The 17,184-nt window shown below is 38.6% G+C and overlaps 1 protein-coding gene across 4 annotated transcripts in view; it reads right to left on the bottom strand.

Annotated features, from left to right (window-relative positions):
* Nucleotides 1–17,184, bottom strand: part of LOC128706562 (dynamin-binding protein) — a 188,703-nt gene that overhangs the window by 157,516 nt on the left and 14,003 nt on the right. Inside the window, exon 1 of one of the 4 annotated variants that reach the window (XM_070090496.1) lies at nt 13,739–13,843. The exons of the other annotated variants lie outside the window; for them this stretch is intronic. Within the exon in view, the coding sequence (XP_069946597.1) occupies nt 13,739–13,818 (80 nt within the window). The 5' untranslated portion in view covers nt 13,819–13,843. Of the gene's footprint in view, nt 1–13,738; nt 13,844–17,184 lie in introns of those variants that run through there. 4 annotated transcript variants of the gene reach the window in all.

The following is a 17,184-nucleotide window of genomic DNA, read 5'->3' as shown; positions in this document are numbered from 1 at the left end:
CATGGTCGTTCTACATTTATAAGCTAATGGCACCCTTCTGATACTACTAGCAAAATTGGTATCTGATAAGTCTACGTGATTTTTTCTCCAAAACACATCACTGATTAGAACAGAAAAGTCTACGAAAATATATACAGTAAGGCCCCGCTTTACGGCGTTTTGCCTTACGGCGCTCCGCTAATACGGCAATTTCAAATTATGACCAAAATTTGCTATACGGTAAGCGGTCTTTCAAATACGGCGCCCCCACCTGGTTTGCTTACATTTTCCGTGACCACATCTATTATGTCAGGAAACTTTCCAAAATTTCAAGTGTTTTAAAGTTTCTGCATATTTTATATGTACGTATTCTGATAGTTATACTTATGTGTACCTGTACCTAAATATATTTACACACTGTGCTGGTGTGCAGGTACACATTAAAATCGCTAAGTCTCCCTCTACTCATGACGCCAATACTACTTAATAATAATCACTCTTGGGAACACTAAATGTCTTATTTTACATCAATATAGGCATTTTCATTAATCCATCTATGATATTTTCCTCAATATTATATATGAAACTCGTTACATAGCATATAAACATGATACATACACTCACAGAATAAAAATTGATGTAAATGTAAGATTTGTTTACAAAGCAGCTGTGTAGGTAGTGTCGGAAGAATTACATTTTCTCTAGTCAAACTGGGGGATAACTGTAGAAAAATATTCTTTTCGCATGCCTTTACTCTCTATATAGCAATTCACGACTCTTGTGGGTTTAGTGCCTTTTATTATAATAATAATAATAATAATAATAATAATAATAATAATAATAATAATAATAATATTATTATTATTATTATTATTATTATTAATAATAATAATAATAATATTATTATTATCTTCATTCACTCTAAAAATGGTGTGTTGCTGTTTGTTTATTCTGAACGAACTTGTACAACTTGTACACAATGTAAGAGTACAGTGGACCCCCGCTTAACGATCACCTCCCAATGCGACCAATTATGTAAGTGTATTTATGTAAGTGCGTTTGTACGTGTATGTTTGGGGGTCAGAAATGGACTAATCTACTTCACAATATTCCTTAGGGGAACAAATTCGGTCAGTACTGGCACCTGAACATACTTCTGGAAGGAAAAAATATCGTTAACCGGGGGTCCACTGTATTTGTATTGTGAGGTAATTTTTTTTTTTTCAACAAGTCGGCCGTCTCCCACCGAGGCAGGGTGACCCAAAAAGAAAGAAGATCCCCAAAAAGAAAATACTTTCATCATTCAACACTTTCACCTCACTCACACATAATGACTGTTTTTGCAGAGGTGCTCAGAACACAACAGTTTAGAAGCATATACGTATAAAGATACACAACATATCCCTCCAAACTGTCAATATCCCGAACCCCTCCTTTAGAGTGCAGGCACTGTACTTCCCATTTCCAGGACTCAAGTCCGGCTATATAAAAATAACCGGTTTCCCTGAATCCCTTCACTAAATATTACCCTGCTCACACTCCAACAGATCGTCAGGTCCCAAATACCATTCGTCTCCATTCACTATCGAACACGCTCATGCATGCGTGCTGGAAGTCAAAGCCCCTCACCCACAAAACCTCCCTTACCCCTTCCTTCCAACCTTTTCGAGGACGACCCCTACCCTGCCTTCCTTCTCCTACAGATTTAAATGCTCTCCATGTCATTCTACTTTGATCCATTCTCTCTAAATGACCAAACCACCTCAACAACCCCTCTTCAACCCTCTGACTAATACTTTTATTAACTCCACACCTCCTAATTTCCAAACTACGAATTCTCTGCATTATATTCACACCACACATTGCTCTCAGACATGACATCTCCACTGCCTCCAGCCTTCTCCTCACTGCAACATTCATCACCCATGCTTCACACCCATATTAGAGTGTTGGTACTATTATACTCTCATACATTCCCCTTCTTTGCTTCCATAGGACAAAGTTCTTTGTCTCCACAGACTCCTAAGTGCACCACTCACCTTTTCCCCTCATCAATTCTATGATTCACCTCATCCTTCATAGACCCATCCGCTGACACGTCCACTCCCAAATATCTGAATACATTCACCTCCTCCATACTCTCTCCCTCCAATCTGATATCCAATCTTTCATCACCTAATCTTTTTGTTATCCTCATAACCTTACTCTTTCCTATATTCACTTTTAATTTTCTTCTTTTACACACCCTACCAAATTCATCCACCAACCTCTGCAACTTCTCTTCAGAATCTCCCAAGAGCACAGTGTCATCAGCAAAGAGCAACTGTGACAACTCCCACTTTGTGTTTGATTCTTTATCTTTTAACCCCACACCTCTTGCCAACCCCCTAGCATTCACTTCTCTAACAACCCTATCAGTAAATATATTGAACAACCACGGTGACATCACACATCCTTGTCTAAGGCCTATTTTTACTGGGAATAAATCTCCCTCTCTCCTACATACTCTAACCAAAGTCTCACTATCCTCCTAAAAACTTTTCACTGCTTTCAGTAACCTACTTCCTATTCCATACATTTGCATCATGTGCCACATTGCTTCCCTCTCCACTCTGTCATGTGCCTTTTCCAAATTCCTAAGTGCCACAAAACCTTCTCTACATTTATCTAAATACTGTACACTTATATGTTTCACTGTAAACACCTGGTCCACACACCCCCTACCTTTCCTAAAGCCTCCTTGTTCATCTGCTATCCTACTGTCCGTCTTACTCATAATTATTTCAATAATAACTCTACCATACACTTTACCAGGTATATTCAACAGACTTATTCACCTGTAATATTTGCACTCACTTTTATCCCCTTTGCCTTTATACAAAGGAACTATGCATGCTCTCTGCCAATCCCTAGGTACCTTACCCTCTTCCATACATTTATTAAATAAAAGCACTAACCACTCCAAAAGTATATCCCCACCTGCTTTTAACACTTCTGTCTTCATCCCATCAATCCCAGCTGCCTTACCCTCTTTCATTCTACCCTCATGAACTTCCCTCACACTCACAACTGGCTCTTCCTCACTCCTACAAGATGTTATTCCTCCTTGCCCTATACACGAAATCACAGCTTCCCTATCTTCATCAACATTTAACAATTCCTCAAAATATTCCCTCCATCTTCCCAATACCTCTAACTCTCCATTTAATAACTCTCCTCTCCTATTTTTAACTGACAAATCCATTTGTTCCCTAGGCTTCCTCAACTTATTAATCTCACTCCAAAACTTTTATTTATTTTCAACAAAATTTGTTGATAACATCTAACCCACTCTCTTATTTGCTCTCATTTTACATTGCTTCACCACTCTCTTAACCTCTCTTTTTCTTTCCATATACAGCAGGGCCCCGCTTTACGGCGTTTTGCTTTACGGCGTTCCACTAATACGGACATTTCAAATTATGACCAAAACTCGCTATACGGCTCCCCCCACCTGTCTTTCTAATACGGTCACAGCGGCCCACCGAGTTTGTTTACATTCTCCCTGAGCACATCTCCTTATTATGTCTGGAAACTTTCCAAAATTTCAAGTGTTTTAAAGTTATTGTATATTTTATATGTATTGTACTTGATAATTAAACTTGTGTACACCTGTACCTAAATAAACTTACACACTGTGCTGGCATGTAGGTACACATTAAAATCACTAAGAGTCTCTCTACTCTTGATGCAATAATAATAATAATAATAATAATAATAATAATAATAGTAATAATAATAATCTCTTGGGCGCATTAATGTCGCATATTACGTTAATATAGACATTTCCCTTAATCTATCTATGATATTTTTTTCAAAATTATATAAGAAACACATTATGTAACACACAAACATGATACATGCACCCACAGTATAAAAATTTATACAAATATATATGAGATGTTTACCAAACGGTTTGTAGAAGTGTCGGAAGAATTACGTTTTCTCTAGCCCGTCACCTGTTACTAGGGATAACTGTAGAAAAATATTCCTTTCGTATGCCTTCACTTTATAGCTATAATTCTGTACTAACTTGTACACAGTGTAAGAGTATTTGTTTCGTGATTTAATTATTATAATAATAATAAAAATATTATAAGGTAAAAGTTTCACAAACTCTTACAAATGTACATGAATGAACTAAAACTGGACACGTATTAATACCGTCTATTTCACCTGACCGAGTGATCGTCCACAACTTGTTCAGTTTGTTTGTTTACGCTGTCTGAGCTCGGTGTATCATTAAATGTTGTATATTACGTTAATATACACATTTTCATTAATCCATCCGTGATATTTTTTTCAAAATTATATAATAAACACGATACATAACATAAATACATAACATATGTGTAGAGAACCTAGGATAACCCAAAAAAGTCAGAGTGACTTACTTCCATTGCCTTCACTCAGAGCATCATTTCTTCTCAAAATGATGTTACATGAGAATGGGAGTGTTCTTCTTTATTTATTCTACCGTATCAATGTAGAGACAACCTGTACACAATGTAACTTGTACACAAACCAGACGTGTACACTGTTTACAAAACTTACCTTCGCCTGGTTTGTTTACATAACTCTGCGCCTGTCCTCTCTCATGCACTCATTCTTTCTCTCTGGTATGGTAGCCCGGCTGACTACCATACATACCACACTTGATTTTTTACAATAAATACTACTCATCTCACCCTATATTTTAAGGTAAGTAATGAGTGAACTGTATATACATTTTATCGCTCTGGGATGCTTAAATATCATAGAATAGTATGTGTGGGTGGGTTGGCCTGGTATGGTAGCCTGGCTGACTACCATACATACCACACTTGATTTTTTACAATAAATACTACTCATCTCACCCTATATTTTAAGGTAAGTAATGAGTGAACTGTATATACATTTTATCGCTCTGGGATGCTTAAATATCATAGAATAGTATGTGTGGGTGGGGTGGCCTGGTATGGTAGCCTGGCTGACTACCATACATACCACACTTGATTTCTTACAATAAATACTACTTGTCTCATGCTAGATTAAGACTATAAATATTTTAAGGTAAGTAATGAGTGCACTATGTGTGTATTGTACTTTTTTATTGTTTTTTGATGCCTGGTTCTATTGCTAACATAATATATGTTAGTGTAAACTTGTTATCTAGTGTTTGTATGCATTTGTAAGTGGAAAAAAAAGGGTGTTCCACTTTACGGCGGTTTCCGCTTTACGGCGGTAGCCTGGAACCTAACCCGCCGTATAAGTGGGGCCCTCCTGTACTCTTCCCTCCTTGCATCACTTCTATTATGTAAAAACCTCTCATATGCTAACTTTTTCTCCCCTGGTGTGGGTTGCATCCTGGGAGACAAGATTAAGGACCCCAATGGAAATAAGTTAGACAGTCTTCGATGACACTGACTTTTTTGGGTTATCCTGGGTGGCAAATCCTCTGGGGTTAATTGTTTCTTGGTATTCTCAATAAGCCACACCAACAACGGTGCTACAGCAGCAGCAGCAGCAGCTGACAGTGCTACAGCAGCAGCAGACGATGCTACAGCAGCAGCAGACGGTACTACAGCAGCAGCAGACGGTACTACAGCAGCAGCAGCAGCAGCTGACGGTGGTACAACAGCAGCAGCAGCTGACAGTGCTACAGCAGCAGCAGACGATGCTACAGCAGCAGCAGACGGTACTACAGCAGCAGCAGCAGCTGATGGTGGTACAACAGCAGCAGCAGCTGACAGTGCTACAGCAGCAGCAGACGATGCTACAGCAGCAGCAGACAGTACTACAGCAGCAGCAGATGGTACTACAGCAGCAGCAGCTGACGGTGGTACAACAGCAGCAGCAGCTGACAGTGCTACAGCAGCAGCAGACGATGCTACAGCAGCAGCAGATGGTACTACAGCAGCAGCAGCAGCAGCTGACGGTGGTACAACAGCAGCAGCAGCTGACAGTGCTACAGCAGCAGCAGACGATGCTACAGCAGCAGCAGACGATGCTACAGCAGCAGCAGACGGTACTACAGCAGCAGCAGCAGCTGACGGTTGTACAACAGCAGCAGCAGCTGACAGTGCTACAGCAGCAGCAGACGATGCTACAGCAGCAGCAGATGGTACTACAGCAGCAGCAGCAGCAGCTGACGGTGGTACAGCAGCAGCAGCAGCTGACGGTGCTACAGCAGCAGCAGCAGCTGACAGTGCAGCAGCAGCAGCAGCTGACGGTGGTACAGCAGCAGCAGCAGCTGTACCACCAATAGTAGCGATGGTTGATTGGGGGTTTATTATACAACCTGGCCAGCTCGGAGACACGCACTCCACTTTCATACTTATCAATGATCTTTTTCTTCATCTCTATAGTAATTCTCACCCTTATTGCTGTAGGGTTGGCACTAGAAGCTTTCTTGGGGCCCATGGTCACTTATTTTCCAGATAAAATCACCAAAAACACTGTAATAATACGAAATGTTCCGATTGTATGCTTGGATGTTACCGCGGAGGATGGCTGGTAAACAATGCCACCGGCGGCACATGTGAGGCTGGCTAAGGGCGCACATTGGACGCATCTCGGACGAAGAGCGGTGAGCGGGTTTTTGAGCGGTATGCGAGGCAAAATTTTTGCGATAAAAGCGAGCGGTATGCGGATTGAACGTTATGCAATGCGTACGGTATGCGGGGGTCCACTGTAATGATCTGATATATCAGTTGCCCCTCTATAAACATGTACATCCTGGAGCCTACCCATTAACCTTTTATCCACCAATATATAATCTAAAAAACTACTTTCATTACGTGCTACATCATACCTTGTACTCCTACCATCCGACTTACGACCTGCTCGACTTACGACCACTCGGCTTACGACCGTGTTTTTTATGCCAAATTTCTGGGAAATAAACAACTATTTGTGTTGTACACAGTGTTTATCCTAAACCTTACAGTATAAAATACAGTACTAACAACATAAAAAGTAAAGTAAAACAAGAAATACCAAAATAAAACAATAAAATAGTCATTACAAAAATGTTTTGTTGATATTCAGTAGTAAAGTTTGCCTTACGACCATTTCGACTTACGACCGGTTTCTCGGAACCGAACTCGGTCGTAAGTTCGATGGTAGGTGAATATTTATTTATCCTCTTTTTCATAAACTATGTATTACTTATTACAAAATCTCTTTCTACACATAGCTCAATTAAAGGCTTCCCTTTTACATTTACCCCTGGCACCCCAAATTTACCTACTACTCCCTCCACAACATTTTTACCCACTTTAGCATTGAAATCCCCAACCACAAGTACTCTCACACTTGGTTCAAAACTCCCCATGCATTCACTCAACATTTCCCAAAATCTCTCTCTCTCCTCTACACTTCTCTCTTCTCCAGGTGCATATACACTTACTATAACCCACTTTTCACATCCAACCTTTATTTTACTCCACATAATCCTTGAATTAATACATTTATAGTCCCTCTTTTCCTGCCATATCTTATCCATCAACATTATTGCTACTCCTTCTTTAGCTCTAAATCTATTTGAAACCCCTGACCTAATCCCATTCATTCATCTCCACTGAAACTCTCCCACCCCCTTCAGGTTTGTTTCACTTAAAGCCAGGACATCCAGATTCTTCTCATTCATAACATCCACAATCATCTCTTTCTTATCATTTGCACAACATCCACGCACATTCAGACTTCCAACTTTGACAATTTTCTTCTTCTTATTCTTTTTAGTAATCTTTAGAGGAAAAGGGGTTACTAGACCATTGTTCCCGGCATTTTAGTTGACTTTTACAACACGCATGGCTTACGGAGGAAAGATTCATATTCCACTTCCCCATGGATATAAAAGGAAAGGTAACAAGACCAAGAACTACAGTGGACCCTCGCATGCCGTTGGCATCACATAACGTTAAATCCGCATACCGATACATTTTATCGCTAAAATTTTGCCTTGCATACTGCTAAAAAGCTCGCTCAACGCTATTCGTCCAAGACACGTCTAATGTGCGGCCTGAGCCAGCCTCACATGTTCCGCCGATGGCATTGTTTACAAGCCAGCCTCCGCGGTAACATCCAAGCATACAGTCGGAACATTTTGTATTATTACAGCGTTTTTGATTTCATCTGCAAAATAAGTGACCATGGGCCCCAAGAAAGCTTCTAGTGCCAACCCTACAGGAATAAGGGTGAGAATTACTACAGAGATGAAGAAAGAAATCATTGCTAAGTATGAAAGTGGAGTACGTGTCTCTGAGCTGCCCAGGTTGTATAGTAAACCCCAATAAACCATCGCTACTATTGTGTCCAAGAAAACGGCAATCAAGGAAGCTGTTCCTGCCAAAGGTGCAACTGTGTTTTCGAAACAGAGATCGCAAGTGATAAAAGATGTTGAGAGACTCTTATTGGCGTGGATAAACGAAAAACAGATAGCAGGAGATAGTATCTCTCAAGTGATCATAAGTGAAAAGGCTAGGAAGTTGCATCAGGATTTAATTAGAAAAATGCCTGCAACTAGTGATGATGTGAGTGAATTTAAGGCCAGCAAAGGTTGGTCTGAGAGATTTAAGAAGCTTAGTGGCATACATAGTATGATAAGGCATGGTGAGGCTGCCAGTTCAGACCACAAAGCAGCTGAAAAATATGTGCAAGAATTCAAGGAGTACATAGACAGTGAAGGACTGAAACCTGAACAAGTGTTTAATTGTGACGAAACAGGCCTGTTTTGGAAGAAAATGCCAAGCAGGACCTACATTACTCAGGAGGAAAAGGCACTTCCAGGACATAAGCCTATGAAAGACAGGCTTACTCTTCTCATGTGTTCCAATGCTAGTGGTGATTGGAAAGTGAAGCTTATATTAGTGTATCACTCTGAAACTCGCAGAGCGTTCAGGCAAAAGAATATCCTCAAGGCTAATTTGTGTGTGATGTGGAGGGCAAACAGTAAGGCATGGGTCACTAGGGACTTTTTCTATGACTGGTTACACCAAGCATTTGCCCCCAATGTGAAAAATTACGTAACTGAAAAAGAAATTAGACATTAAGTGCCTCCTGGTGTTAGACAATGCCCCTGGTCATCCTACAGACTTGGCAGAGCGACTTTGTGGGGACATGAGCTTCATTAAGGTCAAGTTTTTGCCTCCTAATACCACTCCTCTCCTGGAGCCCATGGACCAGCAGGTTATTGCAAACTTCAAAAAACTGTACACAAAAGCTCTGTTTGAAAGGTGCTTTGTAGTGACCTCAGAAACTCAATTGACTCTAAGAGAGTTTTGGAGAGAGCACTTTAATATCTTCAATTGTGTAAACCTTATAGGTAAGGCTTGGGAGGGAGTGACTAAGAGGACCTTGAATTCTGTTTCGAAGAAACTGTGGCCAGAATGTGTAGACAAAAGGGATTTTGAAGGGTTTGAGGCTAACCCTGGGAATCCTATGCCAGTTGAGGAATCCACTGTGGCATTGGGAAAGTCCTCGGGGTTGGAGATAAGTGGGGATGATGTGGAAGAGTTGGTGGAGGAGGACAATGAAGAAATAACCACTGATGAGCTGCTAGATCATCTTCATCAGCATGAGGCCACACCTGAGGAAACTGCTTCGGAGGAGGGGAGAGAGAAATTGAAGAAGTTTCCTACTTCAAAGATTAAGGAAATCTATGCAATGTGGCTTAAAGTGCAAACCTTTATGGATGAAAATCACCCTCAGACAGCTGTTGCAAGCCGTGCTGGTGACTATTACACTGACAATGTTGTGAATCACTTTAGGAAAGCCATAAAGGAACGAGAGGTACAGACCTCTATGGACAGATATGTTGTGCAACAGAAGTCCAGTGACTCTGAAGCTGGTCCTAGTGGCATTAAAAGAAGAAGGGAAGTAACCCCGGAAAAGGACTTGACACCTCAAGTCCTAATGGAAGGGGATTTCCCTTCTAAATACTAAGACCATCAACACTCTCCCCTCCTCCCATCCCATCAATCATCACCAGATCTTCAATAAAGGTAAGTGTCATGTAACTGCGCATGTCGTCTTCAGTTTGTGTGTATTAAAATTAATATTTCATGTGGTAAAAATTTTTTTTTTTCATACTTTTGGGTGTCAGGAATGGATTAATTTGATTTCCATTATTTCTTATGGGGAAAATTCATTCGCATAACGATAATTTCGCATAACATTGAGCTCTCAGGAACGGATTAATAGCGTTATGCGAGAGTCCACTGTATTAAGATAAAATCAAAGAAAACTCAGATGAGTGTGTATAAATAAACATGTATATGTATGTGTAATGTGACCTAAGTGTAAGTAGAAGTAGCAAGACATACCTGTAATCTTGCATATTTATGAGACAGACAAAAGACACCAGCAATCCTACCATCATGTAAAACAATTACAGGCTTTCGTTTTACACTCACTTGGCAAGATGGTAGTACCTCCCTGGGTGGTTGCTGTCTACCAACCTACTACCTGAAATTATTATAATACAAAAAATATTGAGGTAAATGTTTTACAAACTCTTACAAATGGACGTAAATGAACTAAAAGTAGACACATTAATATGCACTTATTTCGCCTGACCAAATGATCGCCCACTACCTGTTCAGTTTGTCTTCTTACATTGTCTCAACTCTGTATCTCATTCTCTCTCTCGTTTACCCTTTCGTTAACTAGTTGGCTCTCATTGACAATGGCGTCTAAGGTTAGCTGTGGTAAAAAGAGAAGTTGTAAGCCTCTTGCTTTAAGTGCCAAGTTAGAGGATGATGGTGTGCCATTCTGATTTTATTCAATAAACACCCTGCCACTCACCTCTCACACATTAATATTAATATTTTAAGGTAATTAATAAGTGTACTCTGTGTGTATCTCACATTTTATTGTGTTTTTAATGCCTATTTCTATTGCTAACCTAATATAAGTTAGTGTAAACTTGTTGTCTGGCATTTATTGCATATTTTATGTGTGCTCTGATAATAATACTTGTGGAGCTGTGTGATAGCCGGGTGGAGGGACATTACGTTTTCTCTGCTCAGCCATCAGAGAAAACGTGCATGAATCTGCTTTTGGCCCAGCCACTCCCTCACTCCGCTTTTGTTTACAATTTTCGGCATGAATTATTCATTACTTCTACCTTCGTTTATGATGGCATCTAAAGGTAGCTGTTAGAAATTATTAAATTCAGTGAACAAGGAATGTCATGTTAATAATATGGCTCTGGGCCACAGTGTGGGTAGACGGTAGGTGTAGCCCAGGCGGGCTACACCTACCAGCTACCTACACTGACTTCCTACAAATAAATACTACTCACCTCTCTTCCTATATTAAGACTACACATATTTTAAGGTAAATAATGAGTGTACTGTATGTGTATTTTACCGCTCTGGGATGTTTTAAATATCATATATTAAGTGTGAGATGGGGAGCCAGGGCTACCTACACCTGGGCTACCTGCACCTGACTGCCTACAAATAAGTATTACTCACCTCTCTCCCTACATTAAGATTACAAATACTTTAAGATAAGTAATGAATTTACCGTGAATGTATTTTACCTTGTGTGTTTTTAATGCCTAGTTCTATTACTAACTTAATATAATTTAGTGTAAACTTGCTGTCTGGCATTTATATGCATTTATAAATGGAAAAAAATGGCGTTCTGCCTTCCGGCGATGTCTGCTTTCCGGCGACAGCCTGGAACCTAACCCGCCGTATAAGTGGGGCCCTACTGTATGTCCCTTCAGTGTAAATTTCACTTAGCATTAGTTTTTCAAGAAAACATATCCATAACAAAGCCTGGGATTACTGGGATTATTATTAGTGTATATATTGTAAAGTACAATATAGGATAAGCCATAATTGGGAATCCCCTAGGGGTGTGTCAAAGTACAGGCAGGCCCCGCTTACACAGCAGGTTAGGTTCTGGGCTACTGCTGTTAGTTTAATATGTTTATTATGCACCCCATACCCATCCTGTGGGAGATAGTTAAAGGATTACAGAGGCACATAATGGGTCCAGGGACTGGGCCCCAAAGTTTTGATAGCTGAGCAAGTTACAAAGGTAATGAACTCCAGGAAGATATGGTCACAATCATGAATCATGACAAGATACAAAGGTATTGACAGATTACAAAGGTACATAATGGGTCCAGGGACTGGGCCCCAAAGTTTTGATAGTAGAATAAGGTACAAAGGTAATGAGCTCACAAGTTACAAAGGTAATGAATCATGTAAGTCAATTTACTTACTTACATTTATACATGGCTACATTCATGAACAAATTATAGAGTAATGAGCAATTCACACGTCCACACCCGGTCACAACTGTAATGAGTTACTGGTGCAAATATTAATTGTTGGGTCACACTTGCGCACACACACACACGGGGCCAGGAGCTGTGCTGTAAAGTGAAAATCACTGTAAAGGGAAACATTACATTTTTTCACTTTCAAATGCATATAAAAGCCTGGTAACACTTTTACATTATCATATATTAAGTGAGCAATAGACCTAAGTCTAAAAAATGCATATACAGTAAGGCCCCGCTTTACATCGTTTTGCCTTACAGCACTCCACTAATATGGACTTTTCAAATTATGACCAAAACTTACTATATGACTCCCCACACCTGACTTTCTAATACAGTCACTGCACTCCACCCGGTTTGTTTACATTCTCCATAAGCTCAGTGGGCACAGCATCTCCCCATTATGCCTGGAAATTTTCCAAAATTTCAAGTGTTTTAAAGTTGTTTCATGTTTTGTATACAGTAGGGCCCCACTTATATGGCAGGTTAGATTCCAGGCTTCTGCCAGAAAGTGGACATCGCTGGAAAGCGGAATGCCATTTGTTTCCACTTATAAATGTCAAATAATAAGTTTACACTAACATATATTAAGTTAGCAATATAAATAGGCTTTAAAGAAACAGTAAAAAGTAAAATACACACCGAGTACACTCATCACTTACCTCAAAATATTTGTAGTCTTAATGTAGGGTGAGAAGTGAGTGGTGTTTATTGTAAGAAGTTAGGTGTGGTAGGTATGGTAGTCTACCTGGCCAACCCACCCACATGTAAAATAATACCACCTGGTGGTATTGCACTGCAAGGTAGCTCCAGCAAGGTGGTATCATATCACACGGTGATGATCAGCAAAGCGATTATAAATGTACATATCAAGCGATATAATTATAATATAGTGGGTTAATTAATTTCCTTTAAGCTTTGTTTGTTATTTTGAATAACATCAATTAATAGATTAACATGGGGTTACAGTCCTAAATTTATTGTTTATGAACCCTTAAAAATTATATACAGTGGAACCTCTAATTGCGAGCGCATCCATGTTCGAGTTTTTCCAAATACGAGCAGTCGATGGGTTGGTTTTTTGCTTCCATACGCGAGCAAAATTTCCATGAGCAAGCAGACCTCAAGGGAGGTTCCTTGACGTTGGTGAGGGGCTCTTGCTCTTGATCTAGGGAATTGTATCTCATTTGTTTGTTGAACTATCTTATTGAAACTTGGGCAATGTATGATGGAAAGATGCTTCTTAATGTACACCAAAAATGAAAGAAATCGGAGCATAAATAATGGAGTTCACTTCTCAGCAATTAGCCACCCCTTAGTGGCATTTTTGTATGGTTTTTATGGTTGTATTCTCGTTTTTTTTGGTCTCATTTAATAGAATGGAACATATATTACAGAAATAGATATGATTTTGATAGCTTTCACGACCAAAAGTACCTTGAAATTGAACTCAACGAGGGAGAAATGCTCGTTTGCTTGACCATGTTCAAGAGTAAACAAATGACGTCACTGTCCATTCCAATATGCAGTCATAAATGGGTTGGCATTATTTATACAATTATTGCAATAAGGCATAACAGTAAATCTTATATTTTTTGAGTGAATAAAAATTAAAATTATTTATATTGTAATAATAATAATAATAATAATTTGAGGTAGTAGGTTGGTAGACAGCAACCGCCCAGGGAGGTACTACCGCCCTGCCAAGTGAGTGTAAAATGAAAGCCTGTAATTGTTTTACATGATGGTAGGATTGCTGGTGTCCTTTTTTCTGTCTCATAAACATGCAAGATTTCAGGTACGTCTTGCTACTTCTACTTACACTTAGGTCACACTACACATACATGTACGAGCATATATATACACACCCCTCTGGGTTTTCTTCTATTTTCTTACTAGTTCTTGTTCATTTCCTCTTACCTCCATGGGGAAGTGGAACAGAATTCTTCCTCCGTAAGCCATGCGTGTTGTAAGAGGCGACTAAAATGCCAGGAGCAAGGGTCTAGTAACCCCTTCTCCTGTATATATTACTAAATGTAAAAGGAGAAGCTTTAGTTTTTCCTTTTGGGCCACCCCTCCTCGGTGGGATATGGCCGGTGTGTTGAAAGAAAGAAAGAATAATAATAATAAGTATAATAATAAGTATAATAATAATAATAATAATAATAATAATTAGTATAATAATAATAATGTGTATAATAATAATAGTATAATAACATAATACAACAATAATAATAATAATAATATGTATAATAATAATAATACAGTAATATGTATAATAATACATAACAATAATGTACTAAATAATAATAATTATAATAAAAGACGGCTTCAAAAGGCTGTCACTAGATGGCAGTGTTTACCACAACAAAGAGGGAGTGGTTGTGGCCGCCTCCACCTGTTACATAATGACATATTTTATTCATTCTAGAGTATATATCAGGTTTCTATATTATTTATATTGGTTGTTATGTCATATTAGATGAACTCTGATAGATAAATAAGCCGTCGAGTTGGTGATAGAGAAATATTCAAGGAGTATTTGTCCTATCTCCAAACACTCATCAGCCGCTGCTGCCGCCGCCACATATATAATGATACATTTTATTCATTCCAGAGTATATATCAGGTTTCTATGTTATTCATATTGTTTGTTATGTCATATTAGATAAACTGTGATAGATAAATAAGCTGTATAGATGAAATTAGCGAAATTATTCAAGAAGAGTTTTGTCCGGTCTCCAAACAAACTATCGTCTACTGCCAACACCGCCCATACCACATATTTTATTTGTTTTAGAGTATATATCAGGTTTCTAAGTTGTTTATATTGTTTACTATGTCATATTAGATCAAGTGAGATAGATAAATAAGCCATAAAGTTTATATTAGCAAAATTATTGAAGTACAGAATTCCACTTGAATGGATTAATTGCATTTCAATTAATTCAAATGAAAAAATTGACTCTGCAAACAAGCAAATCCAGTTGTGAGCAAGGTTATAGAACAGATTAAACTCGCAAGTAGAGGTTCCACTGTACTATATAAGCAGTTAATTAGTTAGTGATTTTAGTCTACGCTAGGCTTAAGTTTACCCAAAATGCTCTGCATAACAAATGGGCTTTCTGCATTCATACCTAAATGTCACCCATCTCCATACAAACATTGTATGAAATAAAAAGTAATTATAATTTTTTTTTTTTTTTAACAAGTTGGCTGTCTCCCACCAAGGCAGGGTGACCCAAAAAGAAAGAAAATCCCCAAAAAGAAAATATTTTCATCATCATTCAACACTTTCACCTCATTCATACATAATCACTGTTTTTGCAGAGGTGCCCAGAACACAACAGTTTAGAAGCACATACGTATAAAGATATACAACATATCCCTCCAAACTGCCAAAATCCCAAACTTTTAAGCCTTTCAGGGTTGCCAGGCCCTCTCCGAGACTTGTTCTCAGGGTCGCCAAATTTTCAAAAAAAAATTATTTTTTCTTATGAAAAAATAGAGAATCTTTTCTCGATCATAATGACACCAAAAGTATGAAATTTAATGGAAAACTTACAGAATTATGCTCTCGCAAAGTTAGCGGTCTCGATGATGTTTACGCATCGTTAATTTTGCCCACTTTGAGCCCAATTTTCAGCCAATTCTAGTGTACTAGTCGACAAAAATCATAACTATTTCGCTAGAACTCCATTTTTTCTATTGAATGAGTACAAGAAACCACCCATTTACCGATTTCAACTATCCAATAAAGTGGTCAGAATTTAGCAATTTTGCCAATTTCACACAAATTTCAAAAGATGCCAATTTCCAAATAGGATCCAGAAAAAACAAGAAAGACATTCCTGGCACTAAAATAACATTTCCTCTGTTCATTAGTCACGTCCCCATGCCCCTCTTACATTCTTTTGCTTTCCACTTTGAATTTATATTCTCACAAAAAATAGAAGATTTACTGTTATTCAGACTATTCCATTAGTGTAGAAATGGTATAAATAATACCAGCACACTTGTGAAAGAATATTAAACTCACCAGTTGACGTGTATTGGACGCGTAGCATGATTTGTTTACTTTTGAACCTGGGTAAAAATCAAAGATTTCTGCTACTTTGAGCTCAATTTCAAGGTACTTTTATTTATTTATTTATTTATTTATTTATTTATTTATAATTTGAGCACACTTACAGAGGTACAAAAAAAAAATACAGATAAGAGCAGCATGCCAAAGCCACTTATACTATGCATAGCATTACGGGCTGGCTTAAAATTAACTTAAGATTAACTAAGCAATGATGAAATCAGTGAAAAACATTAATGTAAACTGATTACTATAAAGCACAAGTGAGTATTGTAAAACCAATCAAAATCGTCTCAATATCTGTAATACGTCTTCCATTCTATAAAATGAGACCAGGAAAACTAGAATACCATCATAAATACCATACAAAAATAGTGCAAAGTCGGTGTTTTAAACCAAAATCACTGTCAAAGTTTTTTTCTCATTACGCATTGTGTGCTGCAGGATTTTTTTTATACTGCGCACACTGACCACAAAGACCCATTCTTTCATATGTAGGCCTACCAGCTTTCTCTCACTAGATTTGAGGGCGCTAGAATTTAGGCATACAAGTACGTCCGAAACCCTGAAAGGGTTAAAGTGCAGGCATTGTACTCCCCATTTCCAGTACTCAAGTCCGGCTACAGAAAAATAACCAGTTTCCCTGAATCCCTTCACTAAATATTACCCTGCTCACACTCCAACAGCTCGTCAGGTCCCAAATACCTTTTGTCTCCCTTCACTTCTATCTAATACACTCACTCATGCTTGCTGGAAGCCCAAGCCCCTCGCCCACAAAACCTCCTTTAAACCCTCCCTC

This window comes from Cherax quadricarinatus, chromosome 3 (assembly GCF_038502225.1).
Source record: "Cherax quadricarinatus isolate ZL_2023a chromosome 3, ASM3850222v1, whole genome shotgun sequence".
Classification (NCBI taxonomy): Eukaryota; Metazoa; Arthropoda; class Malacostraca; order Decapoda; family Parastacidae; genus Cherax; species Cherax quadricarinatus.
Note: the sequence above shows the minus strand (reverse complement) of the source record. Positions and strands in the feature narration are given on the sequence as shown.